Genomic DNA, 13556 nt, shown 5'->3' on the forward strand with positions numbered 1-13556 from the left:
AAAAAAAAAAAAAAAGCCGTGATCGTGATCTGCAGCAGTTCAGCGGCAGCTCTACTCCCGAGAGGGACTGAGGGATCCGCCGCCGAATTGCCGCCGAAGAGCCGGACGTGCCGCCCCTCTCGGTTGGCCACCCCAAGCACCTGCTTGATGCGCTGGTGCCTGGAGCCGGCCCTGTCTATAGGTTTTGCTGTGTCACGCTGCCTCTGGGTTCGGTGTGATCACCCGTCAACTGCAGTCATGACTTTCAGCCTCGGACCTGGCTTTGATCTTCCTTCTATTGTACCTTTGTTCTTTTCTTTTTAGGGTGGACTCTTCTTACTTTGTTAGGGCTCTTGTCTGCATCTGCAGCCGTTGGGGTTTGAACTCTATTTCATCAGGACAGGCTGGCGCTGGAGGTTGATTCCATCATTCATACATACCTCAGTCACACATCTAAACTAAACTAATAAGATTACAGCAGGGTTTGCAAAAATGAAGGTTGCAGCAAGCCCTTACAAAATGGAGTGAGCGTTTTAAAATGGAGTTTGAATTACAATATGGCAAACAGTGAACAGACGTTACAATGTAAGCAAGTGTAGTGAATGGCAAACAATGAACAGAAGTTACAATACTGAAACCGTGCAAGTCTCAGTGATTTAAGCAGGAATTGGATTGACAGTGAAACTTACAAGGGCAACTGGCTGAATGCTGTGGCTCTTATCAAGCATCTTAATTGTCAATTAGCCAGTTATCGGGGTGACCGGTTTTATGAATGAATGTTGTTTCATTCATAAAACTTCACTTATGAAGTTACATTAATAAAGTGAACAATTACAAACAATTTCATTCATCAGTTCTCCACGCTCAGCTCAGCGCCCATGTAATGACAAGTGATGACCGTGTGAGGGTAGGAGGGAGGGTCTGGAGGACACTCGCCAAGGCTGATGCTCAGGAGAACCCCCTGGGCCAGGCATTTATTTGCATGCGGGTTTCACCCAGTGAGTATAAACTACTCGGGAGATCTCTAGCTAGGCCGGGCTGTCTGCTGGGTAGGAGAGACACAGCCCCCTTCATCTCTTGGGGTGTGACCCATAGGCCGGGGAAGCCATTGGGGTTCTCTCCATTGGAGCCGTGGCTACTGCAGACTGTGCTGGGCAAACAGAATCAGTACAAGGCATGTTCAGACTCTGCCAATAGGAACAAAGCTCCTGGGAACATCTGAGGGGGAAGGAGTCGCAGCTGCAGGGGGAGGGAGAGGCTGGTTTCAGGCACCAGAGACTGACAAACAGCTTTATCAAAAGGGGAGGAACTGGGCATGGAGAGAAGATGCCTCTTCCGGGGCGTCTCAGCCTGAGAGCTGGGGCTACAGCAGCTTGAAGGGAGACGCACAATAGAGGGGGATGGAACAGTTTAGTTTGTAGGCGCCACCATCTCGAGTGAGACGTGGCCAGTGTGTGTGTGTCGCTCTTGTTCCCTACAATGTGAATGGTAAATTCCAGCACCAGAGAGGCCTGAATGTCCGTGTAGAATCCGCTTTCCCCAAGGCTCTGTCTATACTACAGAGTTCAGTCGCGATCACAAACGGCAATAATTGCATCGCTTGTGCATGTTCACACAACGCTCCCTGCATGGGCAGAGCACGGCCACGGTTGGTGCTCGAGCAGTGACAGAGAGAGCAGTGCACCCTGGGTAGCTATCCCACCGTGCAACTTGGTATGTCCTGCTGCTAGGAGTTGTGGGAATGGGGAATGGATCGCAGTGCATCATGGGTGCAGGCTCCCTGTCCCATGATGCAGTTTTTTCCTGTCCATCATTCTGTGGGCTTCCCACTACATTTGGTGCCCTTTTTTCAACAGCCCCTGTAAACTGGGCACCCACCATCTCTGCCTGAAATCAGCCATCTCCAGCCCCGCTCTCCAGCCTGAGGATAAGGGTTATGAACACAGGGGGGCTGATCACGCAGTATTTCATGAGCTGCAAATGTGAACAGGAATTACTGTATTAGCCTCTCCCCACTCTCACTTTACTCTCTCACACTACACAATAATATGTGGGAGCAGAGCTGCGGGGAGAACTGGTTTTGTAACCACACACTGGGGAAATGCAGCACCTAAGTTTTTGGTGCTTTCATATAGAACAGTGGTTCTCAACCTATTTACCATTGTGGGCTGCATATGCAGCTCTCTGCGTGTTATGTGAGCTGCATCCACACAATATATACGCTACCTGTATGGCCCTGAGGATGTCATGGGCCGCCGCTGTGTGCTGATTGGGCAGGAAGTGGCCTGTGGTCTGCGGCTTGAGAACCACTGGTGCAGAAGAACCGCTTGTGGTGGGTGTGAGAGAGGAAGACTGCTGCCCCCTACTGGACAGAATGAGACTTCTTTGTGTGTGTGTATTTGTGCTATTCTTTGGGGGGAATTAGGTTTTGTAATGACCCAACCACTCCCAGTCTTTATTCAGGCCTAATTTGATGGTGTCCAGTTTGCAAATTAATTCCAGTTCTGCAGTTTCACGTTGGAGTCTGTTTTTGAAGTTTTTGGTTGAAGAATTGCCACTTTTAGGTCTGTTCTTGAGTGACCAGAGAGGTTGAAGTGTTCTCCTACTGGTTTTTGAATGTTATAATTCCTGATGTCAGATTTTTGACCATTTATTCTTTTGCATAGAGACTGTCTGGTTTGGCCAATGTACATGGCAGAGGGGCAACAGACTCCAACGTGAAACTGCAGAACTGGAATTAATTTGCAAACTGGACACGAACAAATTAAGCCTGAATAAAGACTGGGAGTGGATGGGTCATTACAAAACCTAATTTCCCCCATACTAATTTCCCCCTACTGTTACTCACACCTTCTTGTCAACTGTTTGAAATGGGCCACTCTCATTACCACTTCAAAAGTGATTTTTCCTCCCTTGGTATCCTGCTGTTAATTGTATTGTCTCGTTAGACTGACCTCCCACTTGGTAAGGCAACTCCCATCTTTTCATGTGCTGTGTATTTCTACCTGCTTCTGTATTTTCCACTCCATGCATCTGATGAAGTGGGTAATATCCCATGAAAGCTTATGCCCAAATAAATGTGTTAGTCTCTAAGGTGTCACGGGGACGCCTCGTTGTTTTTATTAGTATGTAGGTTATTCATATTCAATCTACTGTGTATCTTTATCTCTGAGGGGCTCAGCTATCCCTGCTTTTCTGGCCTCACGAGGCTGCTTAGAAACTGCTTCCCCTTTTTATACCAGTCCCTGCTCTGCTCTGGGTCACTGTGTGCCTGGTGCAGTAATAGGCGGCGGTGTCTGCAGCTGTCAGTGAGCAGATCTGCAGGGAAACCTGGTTCTTGGCAGTGTCTGCAGAGATGGTGACTCGGCCTTGGAGAGACGGGGCATAACCTGTCTCCCTGCTGTTATACGGGTAAACATACCCCGTCCACTCCAGCCCTTTCCCGGGGGGCTGCCGGATCCAGTTCCAACTGTAGCTGAAGTCATTGATGGGTACACCAGAGACAGCACAGGTCAGGGTGAGGGTCTCTCCGGGCTTCACTATTCCTGGGCCCGACTGCACCAGCCGCACCTGAGACAGGACACCTGGGAAAAGGAAAACAAAGTAAGGAAAGAATTGGCCACCGAACGAATCTATGGTTCAGTCCCTGATTCCCCCACTGTGCCATAGACACTCACAGGTGGGGGCGGAGAGCAGGGAAAGGAAAAGCAACAGAGATTTCATTCTCGTTTTCATGGAAGGACGGAAACGTCCCCAGTGGTCAGGAACAGGGCCTGTTCTGTGTCTAGGGAGGGACTGAAGCGCTTATAATCAGGGGGTTTGTTTTTAAACAGCAACGCCCTGGGGAGGGATTTGCATGCGGGTTGTACCCAGCGGATATAAGGCGACAGGGAGCCGTGTAGGTAGGGAGTATTGGTTGGTGAAGTGGACAGTAACATGTCTTCATCACGTCTGGGCTGGGCTGGGGAGGTCACTGAACCTTATGACACACTTTCCACTCAGTGTAATGTGCCTTAGGAAAGAGGTTAACTGGATCTGTGAATCCCAACCTCCAACAGTGGCTGCTGAGAAATGCGTTGGGCATCTCCAAGAAACATAACCAGTGCACAGAAGCAGTCAATAGAAATGAGCTGTCAAGGGGGATGAGCAAAGGGGAAGGTGATTCCTCTGTGTAATACTAATTAATCAATATCTTGCATTGCAGATATATCCAACGGGGAAAGCGGTGCAGGTGTGGAGAGACACTGGGCATTCAGTAGTGGATACAGACAAACAGGGGCAGCGAGGGAGGAGGAAATGGAGACACAAAGGGACAAGGCAGGTTTGGGGTTTTATGCAATGAAGAACTTTGCGCTCAGGGAGTCCTAAGAGTAACCTGGAAGGGAAAGTAGCAGCTTGTAGTTAATGTCACTTTTGAGTTAATAGCGTCATATATATTTAGCTCAGAAGGGACCATTTGCACCAGCTAATCTGACCTCCTGCATGGCACAAGCCAGTGGATTTCCCCCAGTGATTACTGGATGCTTGGCAACGCGCCAGCAGTGCGTGTTCACAGGTAATTCCTGCCCCCTGCCAGAGGAGATGAGAATTGCTGTCTGTGCACATAGATAGATGTGTCTGAATGCTTGTGTTTTTCACTGATGGTCCCTGCTGAGAGGGAAGAGTTCAGTTCTGTGTGTGTTTGTGAAACATGCTCTCTCTTTCTCTCTGTGTGCCGCCCCCTAATGGAGGTAGTGATGTCTTCTCACTTTGTTCTGTTTATACCTTTGTATACAGAAAACACACCAACACACACCGCGTGTTGACTTTTTCTTACTCCGTATCCATTACATCTTTCCTTGGCTGTGCCATTACCTTATTTTATTTCTGTTTCACATAATTCCCGTGGCATGTCGGATTATGCAGACCCACATTTTGACTGAATTTGTGTATCACAACAGAATTTTGGGGCAGTGTATTGTGGGACATTAGGCAGACCTTGCTCTGCATAGGGCATGCGGTAGAAGGAAATTACCTAAAGTCTGTTTAGTTTAATAATTTTTTTTATATATTTTGTTCATATTTGATTCACTTTCGGTGAGTCTATAAGTGAATCTGTGAGATTGTGTGTGTGTGTGAATTTGGCATATGGTGTTTACATTCACTTTACTGTGGAGGGGATGATCGCTGTGGGTGAGTTTGTTTTCATGTGAATGTATCTGTCACAGCGAGGATCCAACACTCCAATTAAAACTGGTCTCACTGCAATGCATAGAATCCTCTTCCCCCTTTTTTGGGCCTAGATGATTAAATAACATTAGAAATCTTCTCCAAAGGGCATTAGAGTTCCACTTATTTTGATTCTGTATTGTCCTCTTTCTTCCTATCAAGATAAAGAATCATTTTATGTCTGTTGTCCAAAACCATCCTTTGATTTTTTCATTATACCCTTCCCCAACCATCACCCTAACCATAACCCTGCATTTATTTCTAACCTTACCCTTAATCCTAACTCTATCCTCTAGAGTTACTGATGTCTGTTTTTTGCCAGTGTATCCCAGCCACTCCAACCCTCCTAGATCCATGACCAATGGAAACAGCCACTAAGGACTGTAGACTTGGAGAAATCAGACACATCACAGATCAGTATGAGGTTCTCCCCACAAGAACATAAGAACGACCAGACTGTATCAGACCAAAGGTCCATGTATCCCTGTATCCTGTCTTCCGACAGTGGCCCATGCCAGGTGCCCCAGAGAGAATGAACAGAACAGATAATCATCAAGTGATCCATCCCCTGTCACCTGTTCCCAGCTTCCGCAAACAGAGGCCAGGGACGCCATCCCTGCCCATCCTAATACATTCTACATGAATGTATCTGCATTCGTTTCCCCCCTGTAAATATATTTTATGTCCAGCCACAGTCGGAGAATGGGCTTTCAAATGGCCCTTATTGTGTGTATGGAAACCGCTTCCTGTTTTTGTACCCGTCCCTGCTCTGCTCTGTGTCACTGTGTAGCTCCTGGCGCAGTAATAGGTGGCGGTGTCTGCAGCTGTCAGGGAGCGGAGCTGCAGGGAGAACTGGTTCTTGGCAGTGTCTGCAGAGACGGTGGATCGGACTTGGAGGGACGGGGTGTAGGCTGTGCTCCCATAATATGGATAAATCCCTCCCACCCACTCCAGCCCTGTTCCAGAAGGCTGCCGGAACCAGTCCCATCCGTAGCTGTTGTCAGTGATGGATACACCCGAGACAGCGCAGGTCAGGGTGAGGGTCTCTCCGGGCTTCACCGCTCCCAGCCCGGACTGGACCAGCTGCACCTGGGAGTGGACACCTGGGAAAAGCAAAGCAGAGCAAAGAGAGAATTAGCCATGGAAATAATGTATGGTTCTGCCCCGAATTTCCCCACGTGTCCCATAGACACTCACAGGCGAAGGTGGAGAGCAGGGAAAGGAAAAGCCACAGAGATTTCATTCTCGTTTTCATGCAATGAGGGAAACTCCCCAGTGGCCAGGACCGGGCAGGTCTGTGTTTTGGGAGGGACTGAAGCTCCTCGAATCAGGAGTTCGTTTTTAAACAGCAAGGTCTTGGGGAGGGATTTGCATGTGGGTTGCACCCAGTGGGTATAAGGTGACAGGGAGCTGGGTAGGTTGGGAGTGTCGGCTCGGCTGGTGGAGTGGACAGTAACACGTCTTCATCACGTCTTGGCTGGGATGGGGAGGTCACTGAACTGTGTGACGGCCTTTCCACTCAGTGTAATGTGCCTTAGGACAGGGCTCAACTGAGTCTGTGAATCCCAACCTCCAACAGTGGCTACTGAGAAATGCATTGGGCATCTCCGAGAAACATAAACAGTGCACAGAAGCCAGGGCCGGCCCTAGGCACCAGCGTTCCAAGCATGTGCTTGGGGCGGCACTTTTCAAGGGGCGGCACTCCGGTTTTTTGTTTGTTTGTTTTTTGTTGTTGTTGTTGTTGCTTGTGGCGGGAAAAACCTGGAGCTGGCCCTGTGAGTGACTCGGTAAAAGGGCGCTTCACCGTCTCCAGAGATGACCCCAACAGCCTGTTGTACCTGCAGATGAGCAGCCTGAAGCCCAAGGACACCGCCCGGTATCACTGTGTGGGACACACACACACAGGGGAATCCTGACAGGGCTCAAACAAAAACCCGAGCGGCCGAACCGCCCTTCTCCCATGCACTACGTGGGGGCAGCACTTCCACAAACAATCCAGCCCTGGGCACAGGAATGGGAGCTACAGACAGAGTGAATAAAAATCAGTCACTAGGCTTCAGAGCTCAATATCCATCTATGATCATGTGTCCATAAAACTGGGGCTTCTTGAATATTCACCTGTTTGAATGTGGCCCTTATCAGACACCAAAGTAAAAATGCACAGCGCAGAAGAGTATTTGGGGAATCAATTCTCAAGGTGTGATAACTAGGACTTGGATTTCAAAGGTGCCTAAATGCACTGGCGTCAAAATCCCCATTGCGATTTTTGGGCACTAATGCTCTCAACTTCCTTTAAAAAATCACCCCATGGCACTATAGATCTAACACACTCTTGAAAGGAGACATCAGGTTCCAAACTCCTCTGGCCTCAATATAAACACAGATTTTCACATGATACTGCCCTGATCGCTATTTGAATAGTCTTCACTGTAAGGGTCTGATCCAAACTCTGCTAAAGCCAGTGGTGGATCTTTCCCTTCCCTTCAGGAAACTGTAACTCAGCCCTTACATCCGGAGGGGTGGGAGGGATTTCAAGGGAGTTCTTTGTGCACCAGTCTGGTCAGATAGCCCCGCTCTCGCTGGGTGCTGCCCAGGCACAGAGTTAGCACCAGTCCGACTCCCTCTATAGAGCCCCAGGCCAAATAACTCTGATCATTCAGGGAACGGGGTTGTGTCTCTCCTATAAGCAGCGGGATATGCAAATAAGGGAGACAGTTTCCTGTTTAAATCTGTCCTTCTCTTTCCCAGGCTGCACCCAGAGAGACAATCCGCAGCCCCCTGAGTCTGTGCAGTTACCAGCCAGTCCCCTGAGAAGTTTCCCCTCCAAAACAGGGGAAATGAGACTTTGGTTTCATTTAGTTTTCATTTTTGCAGCTTTGGGAGGTATTTTTGTCTCCTGAGTAATTTGCACAGTCAGGTGAATGTTATACTATCACTCTTTTTATGTGATTTGTATTGTGTCTTTCTTCCCAGGTGCCCGGTCGCAGGGGTTGGTGGAGTCCGGAGGGGATGTGAAAAAGCCCGGAGACTCTCTCCACCTCTCCTGCAAAGCCTCCGGGTTCACATTCAGCAGCTACAATATGAATTGGGTCCACCAGGCTCCCGGGAAGGGACTGGAGTGGGTGTCATTCATCGGCAGCAGAGGGCGAAACATCTACTACTCCGACGCAGTCAAAGGCCGATTCACCATCTCCAGGGACAACTCCAACAACCTTCTGTATCTGCAAATGAGCGGCCTGAAGCCCAAGGACACCGCCCGGTATCACTGCAGGTGAAGCACAGTGAGGGGAAGCCGGTCTGAGCCAAGACAAAAACCTCTCCCTGCAATAATTAGTGAAGCGGGTTGGGGGCGCCCAAGATCTGTAAGTGAAAATGAGATCAGTTATGGGAAGAGGTCTAGCAACAACAACCCCTTTTTATTCTTATCATTATTCCTCTTTTTTTATTATTATTTTAGTGAAGATCAAAGAGTTTACGCAAGTTCCCACAAAGGAGAGGAAAAAAATTCTTTGGGGCGCTTCCTCTTTCTTTCCTCTGCCGGGGACAAATTCTGAGCCCACTCACAGTGTCCTGGACAGTTACAGAGTCAAAGACCTAAAGGGCGGAAAGGAGCAGGATGACAAACTAGTCTGACTTCCTGCATAATACAGGCCATGGAGCCTCAACCGGATTCATTCCGGTTCCGTCTAGTGCCCTCTTCAATTCACCGTGCTGGGATTCCGCTCAGTGTCACCCTGTCAGTGTCAGTGACACACTCCAGCAGAAAAACACCACTCGCTCAGCTTTTGGGACTAGAACCCACCGTTTGTTTGTTTGCTCGCTTTTGTTTGTTTGTTTGTTTGTCTGGTTAGTTGAATAATTTTTCCACCGATGGTGGCTCTTCTAGCACAAGGAGCATTTTCCTAGGAGAAAAAAAAATCTGGGTTAAATCAATAAAGAAATAACCCCCAAAATATTCATTTTCTGGTTTTAATAATAACACAAAATGGGGGGGAATCCATGAGAGACAGAGGGGGTGGGGTGCAGGGTCCTCTTCTCCCGTCCAGCAAGGGGGGCAGCAATGAAAAAACAGCACAGCACAGCCTTGGGGACAAGCCTGAAAAAGGGCAGTGGAGATTGGAAAACATGATTTTTAATTCTGTACCTACCCAACATGCTCATTTGCACATAGAAAAGCTGCAGGTGAACTTTGCCTCTGCCTCGCCAGAAATGTCTCAGGGTTAAACTTCAGTGCTGGGTCCGTCAGGCTCCTGGGAAGCATCTGGAGTGGGTCTCCAGGGCGGAGTAGACAGGAAAGGGTTCACACTACACCGATTCGGTGAAAGGGCGATTCGTTGTCTCCCGAGACAATCTCAACAACCGGCTGTATTTACAAACGAGCAGCCGGAGACCCGAGGACACAGTCCGTGTCACTATGTGAGAGACTGGATCACAGGGACAAAGCCCATCACCAAAACCAACGGTGGGTTCACATCGTGTTTGGCTTTTAAAACGACCAAATCTAAGAAAAGACAGGAATTAACCCCAATAGTCAACGTTATGTCAATGGCGCCGATTTGTGCTCAGTTTTATTTTACAGAATGGAGAAGATGAAATAGTTAGAATTTGACTGAACATGCGGAGGACTGTATAAAATCCTTTCATGTTCTATATTCCGTTATTACTGGCAGGAACCATTGGACTGGCAGTACCAGGGTAGGAAATATAAGCAGTAACGAAGCACGTAAAGTTGACTGACAAATGCCCCTGAGGAATGTTATCATTGTTGAAGATGTAACCCTTCTGCCCATCTGAGTTGGCAGCAACAAGGGCCGGGTTCTGTATCTAGGGGTTCCGTTTCAATAACGCAATGCAAAACCGGCTCGAGCCCCCACCCAGTGACCTCGGACAATTATATACTACCCCCTGGGCACCTCTAAGAGGCAATACTTCCCCTCTTGCAAGCACGGAGTCTGCGTGTAGCAGAAAATGTTTAATAACATGGGTAAACGACATCAGCATTAAATTGGAAAAACACCACAAACAGGATTCGTAACACAAACCGTGAGCAAAAGACCCACCGCAGCAAATTGGGCCATGTCCTTTTCCTTTGGTTCTTGAATCTAGCAACCCCAAAATCACCCAGAGTCCCCAAAGTCCAACACCCCAAAAGTCTCTTGAGTCCAGCAACCCAAGAATCCCAAAAGTCCAGCAACCCAAAGTCCCCAAAGTCCAACAACCCAAAAGTCTCTGCCCCTGGTCAGTGCAGCCCCAGAGTTCAAAAGTTTATCTGTAGGGTTTTACCCCCCCAGCCTGGGTGGAAATGGGGGGGGGAAGGGGGCACGCAGGGTGTTAAGGGGCACCTTATGTAGTCCGAGGCCGACTGCCCGCCTCTCCGTGGGGTTCCGCTGCAGCCTTCACCACGAGCCACTCCACCAGCTGTCCTGTGAGCTGCTCCTGCCGCCCCACAAACTGTTCCGATCTACCAGCTGCTCCACTCCGCTCTGCTCCTCCAGCTGTCCCACAAACTGTGCTGCTCACCATTCCGTGGGCTGCAAACTGCTCCGCTCCGCCAGCCGCTTAGCAATATAGCTTCAGGCTCCCCCGGTGGTTAACACAGCACTCAGTGATCTCAGCTCTTTAGTGATTTCAGCTTGCAGTAAGGGAGCCCCAGTGCTGGTGCACCATTGATCCAAAGTGAATTCCACACAGCAGCCTATAACTAGACTCTCAATAGAATCAAAACTAGCTCTGCTATTCAACAGTGGAAAGAGGAGGTAGTGCAATTGGTGTTTCAGGCCCTCAAAGGGAGGGGGGTGGATCTAACTAACTAACTATCTATCCCTCCCAATTCACGGAGTTTTGGAACCCATGCCCCATATCTAGCGAGTGCTACTTAGTTAATGGTGAGGCCCTCTGTCATACAACAGTTCCACTGGCCTGGATTCCATAATCAGGGTAACAACACTCTATTCTTCCTGCCCCAATGACAGAGAAACTGGGGATCCCACACCAGCCAAAGTAACCACTTTCGGTTGCTGTGGGCTCATGCCAGGAGGGTGGGTGTGCCTATGCAAACAAGATCAGCCCGAGGTTCTTTTCCACACTTGCCATAATTCACCACCAGATGTCAGGGTAGAGCTCATCCTGACCCTGCTTACAAAGACATCTATCTATCTATCTATCTATCTATCTATCTATCTATCTATCTATCTATCTATCATTTTAAGGGATTGAGATCTCTTTCCATCCTTATTTCTCTAACAACGGGTCTTCCTCCTTTGTTCTGGATCCGCAGAGCAGAAAGTGTGATCGTTCGGGGAAGGAGTTGCTGTTCCTTATAAAGAGGGGGCTATGCAAATAGGGGTGACTGTTTCCTGTTTAAATCGGTCTTTCTCTTTGCCCAGGCTGCAACCACCGCAGGCCCAGCGGGGCTCTGGGCAGGAAGGGGAGACACTTTGTCCGGGAACAGAAGGGTTAAAACTGACAGGACGTTTATGTTACATTCACCCGGTTGCCGGGTCTCCTGTCTGAGCCCGAAGCGGTGTGTGTGTCACTGCTGCCCCCGCGCGGCTGCCGGGAGAAGGGCGATTCCGCAGCCTGGGTTTTTGTATGATCACAAATCGGTTTCGTTTCACTGTGTATCTCGCACAGTAATAGCGGGCGGTGTCCTCAGGCTTCAGGCGGGTCATTTGCAGATACAGCTCACTCTTGGAATCATCCCTGGAGATGGTGAATCAGCCTTTCATTGAATCAAGGTAGTATATAGTACTCCCTTCGTAGTGTATATAAGCGACCCATTCCAGTTCCTTGCCAGGAGCCTGTCGGACCCAGCTCATGCCATAGCTGTTGAAGGTGAACCCAGAGGCTTTGCAGGAGAGGCGGAGGGAGTCTCCGGGCTTTTTCACATCCCCTCCGGACTCCACCAGCTGCACCTGGGACCGGACACCTGGGAATAAAGACAGGCCATTAATATCGGTATAAAAACAAAGGTAACACAATATTCTTCTAACTCTGACAGTTATTAAGAGGAGGAAAATACCTTCCAAAGCTGCTACAGTGAAAATTACAAGGAGCAAAAATCCCATTTTCCAGGGTGCTGCAGGGGAAAGTTCTCAGGGGACTGGCTGGTCACTGCACAGACCCAGGGGCTGCGGATTGTGTTTCCGGGTGCAGCCTGGGCAGAGAGAGGCACAGATTTAAACAGGAAACTGTCTCCCTCATTTGCATGCCCCCGCGTTATAAGAGACACACACTCCTGCTGCCAGTGATCTGACTGACTCGCCCTAGGGCTCCGGGTGCGGGAGTCAGACTGTCCCGGCCTGTGTGTCTGTGCAGCACCGGGCACAGGGCGCTGGGTCCTCCTAACACTTTCGGACCCCTGGGAGGAATGACCAGCTCCCTGCAGTGACTGTATTTCCTCACCCAGGAACTGAGGGCCTGGCTATTGTGAGGTGATATTGGGGATTGGGAGGACTCAGCTCTGGAGTCCCGTTCCACGTGCACAAGGTCCATGCAACGTCCTGTCGGGGGGAGTTAGTGTCTGGGGAGGGGTCATGTCCCAGGGATCCATTGGGCTGGGCCACCCGCTGGAGAGGGAAGATTTCCCGTGGCGCTGGGAGGGATTTGGGACGGAAGCCCCTTTCCCTTCCCAGCAGTGACCGGCTACATTGAAATGATCCATGACACTAGGGACATGATCTGAGCAAGCCTGGCTCGTGCCCGCCTGTGGGTGCAGGTGGGAGAAGCTGGGGGGGGGGGGGGGAGGCTGAGGACAGAGTTAAGGTTTTGCTGTGGAACCTCCCTGACATTAGTGGGCCAAGAGCGGCGTGTCTGGGAGTTTTTCTTTAGGGGAGAGTCGAGGGAGGATTCAGGAAACAGTGAAGGAAGATTATTCTGCACGGCTGATATTTGTATTCGTGTTTATATTCCTGTTCCCAGTCGCAGTCCACTTCCCATTTACACTCGGATTGTAAACTTGGTGGGATTTTATGGTCTGTGTTTCTACCGTGCCTAGGACTGTGGGAGCCTAGACTATAATTAAGAACATAAGAAAGGCCAGACTGGGTCAGACCAAAGGTCCATCTAGCCCAGTGTCCTGTCTCCCGACAGTGGCCACTGCAATGCATAGAATCCTCTTCCCCCTTTTTTGTACCTAGGCGATTAAATAACATTAGAAATCTTCTCCAAAGGGCATTAGAGTTCCACTTATTTTGATTCTGTATTGTCCTCTTTCTTCCTATCAAGATAAAGAATCATTTTATGTCTGCTGCCCAAAACCATCCTTTGATTTTTTCATTATACCCTTCTGCTAACCATAACCCTAACCTAATGTGGCGACGAAAAAGGAAGGAGACAGAAAGCCAGGTCGTGGTAGCCGAAAAGCCAAA

The 13556-nt window shown here is 49.3% G+C and overlaps 2 gene segments (V, D, J or C); both read right to left on the reverse strand.

The window, feature by feature from the left end:
- Positions 1-3192: 3192 nt before the first annotated feature.
- On the reverse strand, positions 3193-3702 carry LOC113409233. The segment is given in 2 exon segments: positions 3193-3563; positions 3657-3702. Coding segments are annotated over 2 exon segments (417 nt in total).
- Positions 3703-4343: 641 nt separating this feature from the next.
- Positions 4344-6430, reverse strand: LOC115271498. The segment is given in 3 exon segments: positions 4344-4354; positions 5946-6290; positions 6385-6430. Coding segments are annotated over 3 exon segments (402 nt in total).
- Positions 6431-13556: the final 7126 nt, after the last annotated feature.

Source organism: Terrapene carolina, unplaced genomic scaffold, assembly GCF_002925995.2.
Source record: "Terrapene carolina triunguis isolate 2854851 unplaced genomic scaffold, T_m_triunguis-2.0 Scaffold31370, whole genome shotgun sequence".
Lineage (NCBI taxonomy): Eukaryota > Metazoa > Chordata > Testudines > Emydidae > Terrapene > Terrapene triunguis.